The sequence below is a fragment of the Candoia aspera genome, chromosome 2, assembly GCF_035149785.1.
Source record: "Candoia aspera isolate rCanAsp1 chromosome 2, rCanAsp1.hap2, whole genome shotgun sequence".
Lineage (NCBI taxonomy): Eukaryota > Metazoa > Chordata > Lepidosauria > Squamata > Boidae > Candoia > Candoia aspera.
In genome coordinates, this window is record NC_086154.1 from 110,921,993 (window position 1) to 110,935,828 (window position 13,836).

General features: G+C 42.1%; 1 protein-coding gene across 1 annotated transcript in view; it reads right to left on the bottom strand.

Moving 5' to 3' along the window:
• NHERF1 (NHERF family PDZ scaffold protein 1) overlaps window positions 1–13,836 on the bottom strand; it is a 64,192-nt gene that overhangs the window by 8,661 nt on the left and 41,695 nt on the right. The window contains exon 3 of the mRNA XM_063293229.1: window positions 12,042–12,195. Coding sequence (XP_063149299.1) covers window positions 12,042–12,195 — 154 coding nt within the window. The remainder of the gene's footprint in view (window positions 1–12,041; window positions 12,196–13,836) is intronic.

Below are 13,836 nucleotides of genomic sequence, written 5' to 3' on the forward strand. Positions count from 1 at the left end.
AAACCATCAAGGCCAGTGTGGACTTCAACTCCCAGAATTCCCCAGCCAGCATGTGGCTGGGAATTGAAGTCCACACATCTTAAAGTTGCCACAGTTGAGAAACACTGATCTAGGCAGTGTCAGCCACAAGTATTTTTCCCTCTCAATTGCCCAAAAGGGAGATGATCAGACTGAAACACCAATGCAATTATTCCTGCCTATGTACAGTTATTTGCTATATTTTTAATTATACTACGCTTCCTGCACAGAGAACTGGGGAGCAAGTATGGCTTCACTTCTGCCTTTGTGTTATTCTCATAGATACTCTGGAAGGCAAGCTGTGGTGAGAGAAATCACCGAGATCACCCAGTGAACTTTGTAGCAAATCTGGATTCCCCCAACCCAACATGGAATGGACTATCACACTTCACATGTCCATTATACCCAATGTCTAGATCAGTGCAATTTAACCAACTGTACAAAAAAACTGCATGGAGTTTCATGCATAACTTTCCCTATAATTTTAGAGAGAACATCTGGAGCAGTACACGAACTGAAGAATTGTAACATGAGCCATGGAGGGTGGACCAAACAGTTTTCCCCAGCACAATCTCACCATGCTGTCACAGTGCCATTCATGCCCAGACTGCGCTGCATGGGATAGCATCAAAAGTGCAAACAGGAAGAGCCACTTTAACCCAGCTACAGGTGAGTGGATGGCATTCTTCTGTAGCGCAGTTGCAGCAACACATTAATTTCTATCCATTTCTCCAAGCCTTCTTATGGCTGATAGTAGCCATCTAAAAAGGCTAACCTGTAGAGCAATGATTTGGGATGGGCAGGTGTTTGTACTAGGCAAGACTTTCAGAAGATCTGCGAGCCCAGAGATTCAGCTTTGTTACCAAGCTTATTTCAGCCAGAAAAGCCTGTCTGCCAGCAGTTCTAAAACTGAACTGTGTAGTTGCTAAGGCACTTTAGTAATGCAGTGATGAAATAGAAACCACCACTGCAGATTATTTTGGTTCTGCAAATGGTGATTTGCATTGGTCTTTTTTAAAATAAACTTCAAAAGGTTCATGCATATAAGCCAACCTTATCTAAGAACAGGAGCCATATATATACACCATAAATCTGGAGATCTTTCCAGTCATCTTTTCAGTCCTTGCAAGTAACTGCTGGTGCCAAATCCTCTCTCCCTGCCCCAAACTTTCTCTTGCTTAACTCTATTCTTTTATCATATATGCTGTTCTAACCTGAATCTTCCTCTGAACATCCTTTATGCACTCTCAGAGTTAATATTGCTTTATTAATATTTCTTCTCCTCTTTTGCACCTGGTTCAACTTTTTGATACCTAATTTTTGGCACTTTTCACTGCCTTATGGATTCATAGACCTTGAATCTAAATATTCAAATTAAATAAAAAGGAAAATTGTGGTGGAATCGTTAGCTGTTTCACAGAAACTGGATTGAGTTCAACTCTTGTGAAATCATTAGCGGAAGTGACTCAGGGTCTAAAGCTGTGAGTCTGTGGTAACAACACCTGCTTTGGGTGCTGTAGGATCCTGGTGCTGTTCCTGGCACTTCCAGGAAAAGGGTTATGTAGGAAAGGATGGGGAATTCTGCATGGAGAGCCACTGCTAAGCAGGACAAATACCATCAATCAGACTGAGAGTCTGATCTGGTTCACAGCCATTTCTTTCTCTGCATTCTTAATTGCTACTGGGGTTAAGGGAAAAAAGAACACACAAACCCAAGATCTGGAAAGCAATCTGCAATATTCAGAATGGTACCTTAATGGAAAGTTTGAAATCTGCAAAAACAAGTTGTTGAATTAAAATTATGATGCATCCAAAGAGGCCTATCAAGGCCTGGTTGCTAAGAAACCAACACAGTGGCCAGGTTTACACATCACACTACAGGCCGTTCCCCCCTTGCATTTAACCAGGAAACTGCAGGATCTGATCCAGAATCACCACATAAACTATGCTTCTTGTGTGTGTGATGTCACAACACACATACAAAAGGGATGGGATTTGCACTGCAACAGCATGATGCTTTTGTCATTTAACAGCTCCCCCTGACCAACAGCATCACCCGGCAGGGAAATCAGATGAGATGTGACAGAGGCAAGATACAGAGTAGCAATGGGAGCAACCATGTCATGTCCCTATAATTTACTGCTGAGTCAAGGATAGGAAGAGGACGCTTTAGCTCAGCAATGGGGAGAGACCGCAGCTCACAATGTGCTGCATTTTGTTTTGATTTAAAAGTAACGTGAGAACCAGGCTACTGTGGCTTTTTTAGTAATCTGCAATTGAACAAACCTGGTTAAGCATCATGTGAGAGCTCAGCCAAGGTGCCCCAGTTGTACATGCTGGCAGAGTGCTAGAAAGCATTTGGCCCAGGAGAGATCAGAAAAGTCACACACCAGGCATTTCTATAAAAATAATTTTATTTACAGAAAGCAAACATATTTAAAGGCTGTTTGCTGAGAGGAGATTTCTCTCAGCTGCATATTCTCTGCAAGCCTACACAGAAGGGAAACTGAAACTAAAACAAGTTCAGGCAAGTTCCTCCCTTAGGCAACGCAACCATTAACACGTGAAAAGGGGACAATTAAATTCAACCTCTTCACCCAGCCAAAATGATTAGTTACCATAGTAACCTTCGTCTGTAGTAGAAAACATATTAACACTCCCCTTTTTATACTACAGAATAAGACACAACCAATTTTCTTTGACAACTCTGTATGTCTTTCCATTCACATTATTTTAACATTATCTCCCCTTTGGTTAAACAGAAAGCTACCATCCTTCTTCCTGTGTATTTCCAAACCTAGGTTATTTGTTACAGTTCCAAGGTTTTTTAATGTGAAATGGCTTTTCATGCAGGCTTCAGAATCAAGCCTTTGTTTTTCTGTTGGTGTGAACAGCAGCAAATCATCAACATAAATGCACAGATACATACAGCCTTGTTTGTCTTTCTTCATATATACACATGGATCTGCTTTTCCTTTTTCAAAACCAAAATTCTGCAGTTTTTCATCTAATTTTTAGGGATCTAGCAGCTTGTTTTAACCTGTAGATTGACTTCTGCAGTTCACAGACTAGATTCTCCCCTTTTTCATAGCCAGGGGGTTGCTGCATGTATAATTTGTGGTCTAAATCACCATAGAGAAATGCAGTTTGAATGTCATAGTGGTGAACTGACATTCCTTTGAGTGCAGCAATTTTTAACAGTAATCTAATTGATTCACCTTTAGTAACTGGTGCAAAAGTCTTGTCAAAGTCTAAATCTTTCCTTTGAGTGAACCCTTTTGCAACCAACCTTGCTTTATATTTTTGGATTTTGCCATCAGCATCCCTTTTCAGTTTGAAAACCCACCTACAACCCAGACAGCGTTCATTGGGAGGTAGATTTACCAGTTTCCATGTTTTATTTTCTTTCAAGGATGCTAATTCCTGTTGCATGGCAGAATGCCAATTTTGTGCAATCTCAGGTGGTAAAGCATTCACTTGTTCTAAAGACTCAGGTTCTGTGAATATGTGAAATGCCTTTACTGTTTCAGCCTGAAAACGTGATGGAGGAACGCCTTTATTACTCCTCTGAGATCTGCGAGGTAATACAGGGCTTAAATTTTGACTTCTATCACTTTCCTGAGAAGCATCCGTCTCATCAGACAGATCTTCAGTTTGCTTTTCTGGTTTAATGTCCTCATCAGGCAAAAGATCACCATCAGCAAGTCCTTGCTGTTCTCTTGTGGTGGTCAGATCAACTGGAGAGCTAGAATTTAATCTCCCCCAGTTTTGTTCAGCAAAATAAGTGCTTTTGCTAATTATCAATTTCTCTCCCACTATGAACCTGTAGCTCCTCTGGCTTTGTTCATAGCCAACAAAGATGGCTTTCTTTGTTGTGGGGCCTCCTTTCCTTCTCTGCTGTTTTGGAATATGAACCCAAGCAGTGCTACCAAACACTCTCAGATGGTTTACCTTTGGTTTCACACCATAAAACAAATGGAATGGAGTGTCCTGAATCACAGAGTTATACAATCTGTTTTGTACATAACAGGCAGTAGATATTGCCTCCCCCCAATACTTAAAAGATAAATGTGAATCTTTAAGCATGCATTCCATCGCATTTTGCAAGGTTCTGCCCTTTCTTTCAGCAACACCATTTTGCTGAGGGGTGTAAGGGTTAGAAAGAATTTGTTCTATCCCCTTTTCCACTAGGAACCTTTTGAATTTGTGAGAAAGGTACTCTCCTCCTCTATCACATTGGAGTGCAGATACAGGCCTAGGGAATTTTCCATTTGCCCATGTCACAAAACCTTTAAATTTCTCAATGCCTCATCTTTATGTTTTAAGATGTAGATAAATGTGTATCTTGAGAAATCATCAATGATGGTCATTGCATACCTTGCTTGTCCAAGACTTGGAGCAAAAGGACCAATAATGTCAGAGTGTACAATTTCCAAAGGTCTAGTTGTAACTCTGTCACTGTGCTTACTCACAGGAGCTTTTAGTGTTGTGCATTCTTTGCAAACTACACAATCTAAGTATTTGTCACAGGGTTTTATCTTTAGGTCAGCACACAGCTGTGGCATTTGTGCTATATACTTGAAATTAGCATGACCAAATCTCCTGTGCATCAGGTGTACACATTGGTCATGATATGGCGTGTTGCCAACTGCAGCCTTGCAGCTTGGCTTCCTTGCATTTTGCACAATGTACAAGGAGTCTTTTAATATACCAGTAGCACACAATTTTCCATGTTTATGTATCTCACAACCATTTTTCTTAAATGTTATGACATACCCTGTTGCAGCCAATTGTGCCACAGATAAAAGGTTTGATTGTAAATTTGGCACATACAACACACCTTTACAGTTTCTCCCAAGCAGGATAAATACAAGTCACCTTGTCCCATAATTTTGGTCACAGACCCATCAGCCAAAGATACACTTTGTCTTTCAGTTTTAGACAGTGACACAAAAGAGCTTTTACAATTACATAAATGACAATTGGCCCCAGAATCTAACACCCATACATCAGAATTACCCTTCTCAGCAACCTGTGCAATTTGGGTTGTCTGAAGAGCCTTCTTCTGTGTTGCCCTTGTGTTCTTCTTCTCTGTCTTTCTACTCTTGGGTCTCAAGGCACAGTCTTTCTGCAAATGTCCAGCTGAACCACAAGTGAAGCATCGCTGGCTGGCTAGCACTGTGGCCTCAGCTTCCTTTCCCTTCTTTTCCCTTGTTTTCTGGTACTGCAGCTTTCCAGAAGAGATGGGGGGAGGGGATCTTTCCTCTCTCTTCTCCCATTCAGCGAGTAAGCGCTGTGTAACATAAGATGGGGTGAGGTCTGCTTCAGGCATAGCCTCCAGAGTACAAATCAGCGTGTCCAACGTTTCATTCAGTGAGGACAGGAGGATATAGGATTTTGTGAGAGGTGTAAATTCCATCCCTCTCTCCTGCAACTCAACAAACAGCTGCTGAATATGATGCAGGTGCTCAGGAAGGCTATCTCCTTCTGCAAGGTAGGCTTTGTACAGCTTTTTCGTCAGGGTAACTTTACTCCCTGCTGTTGCCTTTACATATAAGTCTCTCAAAGCGTCCCAAAGTTGCTTTGCAGACTGCATACCCCGCACGTGGACTAGCTGATTGTCCTCAACTCCCAGGATAATGGTGGCTCTAGCCCGCTCATCCTGTCTCAGCCATTCAGCACTGGGATTTTGGGGGGTTTGCTCACCAATTGGCAGCCAAAGATTCTCTCTGCGAAGATACATCTCCATCTTCAGGGCCAAATTCAAATAGTTGGTCTCTGATAGGCGCTCCAGAGGCATCACTGAGGGCTGTGAGGTAGCCATGGCTTCTTCGTTCTTTTGCAAGTCACCTCAGCTGGCTTCTTTGTCCTGTAGACTGGCAGTTGCTGGAAAATCTCCAGGCAGCTCCAAAGAAAATCTTCACAGGTCTTTGCTACCTGCCTTTAAATTGTGCATGAGGTGTGGAGCTGATCTCTCTATTCTCTCTGGGGTTTTACTGGGCTTACTAGGTTTACTGGGCTGCTTACTGGGCCCATAACCTGTTGGCAGAGTGCTAGAAAGCATTTGGCCCAGGAGAGATCAGAAAAGTCACATACCAGGCATTTCTATAAACATAATTTTATTTACAGAAAGCAAACTTATTTAAAGGCTGTTTGCTGAGAGGAGAGATTTCTCTCAGCTGCACATTCTCTGCAAGCCTACACAGAAGGGAAACTGAAACTAAAACAAGTTCAGGCAAGTTCCTCCCTTAGGCAATGCAACCATTAACATGTGAAAAGGGGACAATTAAATTCAACCTCTTCAGTTCAACTGGTTTCCACAAGTCTCCAGCCTCTGTCAATAAATCTTCACTGGTGACATAGTGGAAATTGTGTGCTCAGTCCAAGAAGTGAAGAAAGTCTCCTGTTTGGGCTCACCTATTTAAGATCCAAATATTTGCTTCCTGATCCACCTTCTCTCCCTTTCTAAAAATTCACATCCCCAAATGCAAGACCTTTCACTGAAGCCCAGCTTCAGTGCTCAACAACGTTCGCTGAGAAATTAAACGAGAGCAGCAGGCAGAAACCATTTTTTTCTGGCTTAGATACTGTGTTGTCGTAAAAAAAGAAGAAAAGGCAGTTAGCTGGTCTTGCAGTTGTGGTTTAGCAACAATCACAGAGATAATTCTGAGGTGTACTCGCCAAAGAAACAAACAATACACAAGAACTGAAGGACATGGCAGTTGGTGGCTGGGTGCCACAACAATGAATTCTTTGTTATAGGGAAGGAGAGAGAAAGCATGTCCCCATGTTGCCTTAAACAAAAATCTAGACAGAACTGGAAGCCTGCCTAACTCTTTAGATCCTGGCTCTCCTTCCAATTATAGTATGTGGCACTTAAATGCAAAATGTTAGGACATCTTTAAGTAAAATGAATGGCAGTCCCTCATAATCCAAGTATAGTCTTGGCTCTGGTTTAGGTGAAACAAAGCTCAGGTTCAGAGCCAGACTAGAAGGGCAGAAAGTCTCCATACAGAATAGGCAGCTTCTCAGGAACAAAGAGAACATCAGCTGGAGACAGGGTTGCCATCAACCAAAAGAGAATGCAATTCCTTCCACCTCCTTGGGTCTTGCACTATGCACTGCAGTATCATTCGTCATGGCACAAGCCAGAGAGACGGTGGGAAAGAATGGCAATAATGCTGCCTTCTCCACAGGCTCATTTCCCAGATGTCAAGACAACCTGCTGCAGATGCAGAGGTTCTCATCCAGAAGGCATAAGTATGTGAATCTGGAAAGTGATCCAGGTATAAATAGCTTGAGAATGAGGCTCCTGACACTGGGAGGAAGAAGGCTCTTCTTCTTGTCCTAATGTGAGACGGCTCTGATAGCAGACACAGAGTTTAAGCACTCTAAGCCATTGAAAAACCCTTGGGAAAAATCCAGATCTTTCAGCTGCTCACTCAGGTTGCTACTTAGCAATCTGCTGCTTGAGCTCTGGGCAGTCAGCAAGCACAGCCTAGGGGTACAGGCAGCCTCCTTGCAGTCGATCCTGTCCCAATGCAGCCAAGACATGGCAGCTGGAAAAGCTGCAACCTCATCTGCAGAGCAGCAAGATAGAACTAGGAAGGGGATTTCATTATCACCATTATCACTCTTTGTTGCTTGTCCTGAGCTTATTTTATCTGGCACAACTGATATTTCCAAATATGTTTTGCTGCTCTAAGGATTGCGCTGCTGAAAATGAAAACTGCTCTTTAACCATTTAGAATACTTTAGATACTTTTCCAAATGCTAATACTATATATTTATATCTATCTGTTCCAATTGGAGAGAATATCTGTAGCTCAGGGTTGAACTGTGGAGTCCTTGGTGCTATCTGAGCTTGGTGGTTTGCTTGTAGACGTTTCATTACCCAATTAGACATCATCAGTGCGAGTGAGTGTGGGGTTTTCTCCCCATTTATATATAGTAGCTTGCCCTGCCAGTGTGGTCTTCTCCTTGGTAGTTCCTTGATTAGGGTATTATTTTCTGCTTGATTGTCTGGTGTTAATCCCTGCTTATCTGGGTGTTGGCTCTGGTGGGGATATATTGTCTTCTTGTTTCCTTCGTAGCTTTTTGTTGTCTCTTTTGAATGGGGTGTAAATATGGTTCATTTCTATCTTGTCTATTGATGGCTGATTTGGTGAGTCAAGGGACCACCTCCATGCAGATGTCTTGGCAGCTTTAAGGTTTGCCCTTGCCTTCTTCCAGGATGTTTCTTCAACTTTTCAACCGGGGGATTTCCTGGTGGTTTCCTAGCCAAGGACCAGTCAAGACCAACCTTGCTTACCTTTGTAGATCAGCCAAAGTCAACTAGGTGTGCCATCTGCTGACAACCAGCAATTTCCATTTGAAAGAGGAAGGTTTAAATGGATTAGTTAAGAGATTCTAGAGAGCATTCTCCCTCTTCCTTGAGTACCTGATGGAAGTCCTGCCCCGCTGGTGCTCCAGAAATGCTTCTGTCCTTCTGTCACCCATACCCATCCTTTCAGGGGATCCCAAAGCAGGCAATCCAAATTCAAAAAGGTGTTGCATAAGAGATGTCAATTTGAAAATGCATCACACGGAGAGAGATTAGCTCTTGAAAACCTTCACTCAACACGGAGCAACATCATCTCCAGCTCTGTAGTGCTCAAAGCAGGTGAATGAATTGTGTAATAAAGGTCAGCTTTAGTCCAGGGAATCATAAAATAAGAAGCTCCTCTTTCTTGGACCAAGATTGTCCAAACTCCTGCCTTATGATCTTTCCCCAATTTGGATTCTCAATGTGAACCATCTTGCCACGAGATAATGTTTAATGTGATGCTTGGTCATTAACCAGATCTTAGTACAAAACAGAAGTGAAACTTACTTATATATGTCCCAACTGTTAAATTGGGAGGTAGTTCTACGTACCAGCTCAATGGTAGGCAGCCATGCACACTAAGGGGTGTAGAACTGCCCAGGTTTTTAAAAATCAATAGCCTTTGAAAGTCCTTTAAATAATTTAATAATTAGATGACTCAATGCTGTTGTGCTTTTTCACCTCAGAGCTGTTGAGCAAAGCAGAACACTTTTCTTGAGCAAAAGGCTGCCTCTTGGAAGATCTCTCAAGGCCAGATGTCAATAATGCAAAGCCTTTCCTTTCCCCAGGCCTCACTCCTCTGAGTCAGTTGTATGGCAGTGGACAACTCTGGTCTCATCTCGCTTGCAAGGCTACTCGATTCTCCCCTCTCTATGGAGCAGAGGGATTTGGGGTAGTCCTTTCCTTGAGCCTTGGTGGACCAGTAGAATCATGAATGATGGGTTCTTATCCATGCCCTACTAGAGATATATCTCAAACCCTGACATGTCCTGAGTGATTGGATTGCAGATTCTGTTCCTTTCTTCCCAACACAGTAGACAGAGAATCTTCCACCAAGCCCAGGATAGATGCCCTTCCCCAGGTGTTCCTTTCTTTAAAAACTAGATTGCTGTGATCATCAAAAAGATGTTTGCCCTAGAAACCTACTTTTTCAAGTACCAGAAAACCTTTTCCATTTATATATGCCTTACAAAATTGTGCCAACCTTATTTGACCTTTGCCACATTCTTATGAAGGATTTGTTTAATTGTTTTTAAGAAGTACGATGTCACAAAAGAAAATGGATTGGGTGGTGTGTTAAAAATATTATAGCAAGACATTTCTAGCCACTTTTCAACATCCAAGCATCTCCCTCATTATGCATTAGTTGCTAATATTTAGTAAATCGTAAGGCCCTCTATTATGGCATTGTTTAATCACCATTAAAAAGACTTTGTCTCCTGAATTACTTCTTCCTGCTCAATTAACTTTGAAGTAGAATACACAATGACTACGTAGACATAATGACTATATGGAATACACAATGACTACGTAGACATAATGACTATATGGATTCTTTTTGCATTACAGAACTATTTCTACTCCCCCCTCCATAAATGAGGTCTTCTGCAGACAAAAACACAAAAGCATCTATGTGGGTTGATACGCAGAAAATGTGGTTTTGCTAGAAAAAGCACCCTCACAGGAATAAGGGCTGGAACTGATGATGAAGTTAAAATGGACAGAACAGACATTGCAAACTGCTCTGCCTCAACACACACAGCCCCAACTTGTTCACACAAGAGCAAAAATTCTTCCCATGGTCAATCTAATTGTGTAATCTAGTACAGACATAAAACTGGGTCCTTCAAATCTAGGGTTTTTCATATGAGGATCCTGCCTTGGGAAAAGAAAATTCCTTCCTTCCTTCCTTCCTTCCTTCCTTCCTTCCTTCTTTCCTATCATTCAGAGACAGAGTCAGGTTTTTAATCCAATGCTATACTGTATAGAGAGAAAGAGATTTGACTTGGACCCCTGGACATCTTTTGAAGGCACAGATTCCACCACAGCCACCCACTCAAAGGGCTCTTTACTCCCTGTTCGGGAGGTAATGGGGACTTCCCCTTCCAGGACATAGACTCCTTGGGAAGCACTCAGTGTGCCAGGCATGAACTCCAAGGCCAAACTTCAAAAGCCAGACTCTAGAGCAGAGATGGGCAACCTGCAGGCCATATGTGCCTCCCACACCCATTTTATGGCTTATGAAGCTCCCATGAATGCACTGCTAAATGTTGACAGTGAAATGTTTGCTGCTGCTTTGATGAAATAAAGACTTAAACAGGGGTGCAAAGACTCTGCTAGCTTTTGTTGCCCCCAAAGGACACAAATCAAAAACCCTGGCAGCAACATTCCCTGAGCCTCCCAGATTTTATCACTATTCAGATAGTTAGATTAAAAAGTACAGCAGCCCCTGTTCCAAAAGCGTTGCCTGCTCTTGACCAGGCAAGCAGATCTCAACAACAATACACAGCTCGAATTTGATATCTGAGTGCCAATAGTGTGTGCTAAGGGTGAGCTTGCATGTATCTCTCCTTCTTGGCCTTTTATCCTTCCATTGCTGGAAATGCTGGGGACCTCAGGCAAAGGTATGTAGCTTGATGTGCCTCAGAAATGCTTTGTGCTAGTTCATCACATCCTTTAAACCAGTATGGCATAGTCTTTCTGATTTTCAGGAAAATTTTATTTGTATCTGGGTGTAGTTCTAAACCATGGTTAATACCAGCAAGGGAGCATACTTTTATTTGTGGGGAGAGCAGCAAGGCATTCCCAAGACAAGCTCCCCGTTTACCAATGCACGCTTTTCAGGGACTGGCCTTCTATTTATACTGGCTTGTACAGTATACCCAATATTCCATTTCATTTATATGAAATTTAGCATCCATTTAGCATTTATATCTGCAGAACCTGGCCAGCATTTGAGAAAGTTAACCCAGAGCTCTGGGGCATTTTGCTCTTGTTTCAATGGAAGATATACCCTCAGTAGGACAGCACATGCTTTGAGCATAGGAAACTCCAGCTGCATCCCTTCAGAAGTGTCCTGAGAAGGGCAAACAGTCCTGAACCATGGAGAGCAGCTACCAGTCTGTAGCCATAATTCTGGGCTCAACAGACCAAGAGTGTGATTCAAGAAAAGGCAGCTTCTTATATTTCTAAAGATGGAAGAACTTCTTGTAGCTCATTTAATAATGGGCTAAGCTTTTCCGAATGAGCCAGTCAAAGGCTCCCACTCCTTTTTAGTTCTTTTGTGTCAAATAACCAAATTACTAAGGATGTTCATACAGCAAGTTCTTCCTGGTCACTCCGCAATATTAGGATTTATTTAATATTTAGAGGGACTGCTAATTCCTGTCTTGTTTCTGGTGAGATCAGCCACTTCCACCCAAGACTCAGACACAGCTACACTGCACTGTTCCCCTCCAACAGAAGGCACGGGGTCTTTGAGGGGAAAGATGAAAAGGGTCGGTGGCTCTTGCCCAGCCTATCCAGCAGGCCCATTCTCACCTCAAAACTTGCTGGGGTGCATTCAAGCACACTCACAGCATCCCTATTTAGGAATGAGTTTCTCCTTAAATCTCACCCAATCCACAAGAATACTTTTTGTAGCAAATGAATGCCGCACCTTTCAGATGTGCTTCAGAAGGGATGACTTTGCACTTCTTGAAGAATTCATCTGTTAAACTATCCACCACCAGCAGCTTGGTCTCATCTCCTCCAGACTTTATGGCTGAAACAACGTCTGAGTGTTGCTTGCCTTCCATGCATTGCCCATTCACCTGCCAGGAAAGAAACATGTTCTGAGCCCAAACAAATACATATTCAGGCAGGCACCCAATAACATTGGAACTTCAGAAATGCTGGCATCAACCAACATAGCAAGTATGCAGTAGCAGAATAGCAAGTACAGGGCTATATGGTATCATAAACCTTATGCCCTGTCTCCAACAAGCAGTAGGAATCATCATAGCTGAGTCCTTTTTTGCCAATATCATAGGATATTTAAAACTATCATACTCTATCGTTTTATATTATATTTAACTATCTGAATTACATATAGTGAAGTTCTTTCTTTTCTTTGGTAACATAAATCTCCCTCAAACAGCCTTCCCCCCTCTGGTGCCCTCCAAATGTGTCAAGCTGTAACTCTCACCATCCTTAACCAGCATGGTACGCTGTTGGTTTAACATTTCTTGTGAACAGGGATATTTAGGCTGCTGCCATCCTAGCAAGACAGAATCATAACCAAGAACAAACAATGGGTTATGATTGTGACTTTTGAGGAAAAACAATGCCAAGTTGAAAGGCTGCTCTCGAGCTTCATTGCCTTTTCAAATTTAGCACTCCTTGTGAACATGAAGTAGATGGAGCTAAATCGTGGCTCTAAAACTTCCTCCATCTTCAAGGGACTGCACTTCCATTAAAACCCAGTTCCAAGTACCTGACATGAAACCCTCACACACATTGCAAATGGTCATGAAGCATACTCCTTGAAGACCAGGTCACTACTGATGGACAAATTGCTTTCTACCAAAATTGTCCAACAACACTAGCATTCTTACGGAAAAAGTCTTACATAGGTTTCCAAAGAAGCTCAGGGTTCCACACAACATGGTGAGTACATCAGAATAACAGATGCATTCTATCAAACCCAGTGCCTCTGTAGTGTCATTCAAGAACAGCTCTATGTTCCTAGGATGCCAATCTTTATGGAAGCTATTACCTCTGGCGGTAGACCTTTCAGTAGGAACCATCAATGGAAGCATCCTTACCATTTCCATGACTAAAAAAAGGTCACTGGGTTACTTTAAATTTAAAGCAAACTACTGCTCAGAAGTTTGAAAGTGCTAAAACTTCAGCCTAGCAGAAGCACAACACTGGTCTGTATTTAGGTTTTACTGTGATCCCAATTTTGCCCTATCTGAAGGTTCAAGAAGGAAGGAAATATGGGCATTAAAGTCTGCTGCAGATTATGTTATCATTCAAAAGCACCATGTTTGAGGTTTCTGAATTTCTCAACAAATACGATCAGAGACTATTTTGACCAAGAACATAAAGCCACATTCTGGTAATATGGCTTTAAGTTCTTGGTCAAAATAGTCTCTGATCATATTTGTTATCTTAAAAGAGCAGTGCCTTGTATAACATAGCAAACAGGTCAGGAGTGGATGTGGCTGGTCTGCAGCAACAGCAAGATAAACCTGACTCTACCCAGAGCCTACTGAGCATCCATGTGCTGAAAGGCAATCTATAAATCATAAAAATAAATTAAATTAGACTTAAGAATTTTAATTAGACTGAAAGTGGATACTTCCAGCTCTGACCTTTTGCAGATGCCATTAGTCTTGCTCATATTAGGAACAACCCAGGCATTCTTACTAGTCAGTGTGACTCAACAGCAGAGAGTAAGAGAATCAGCT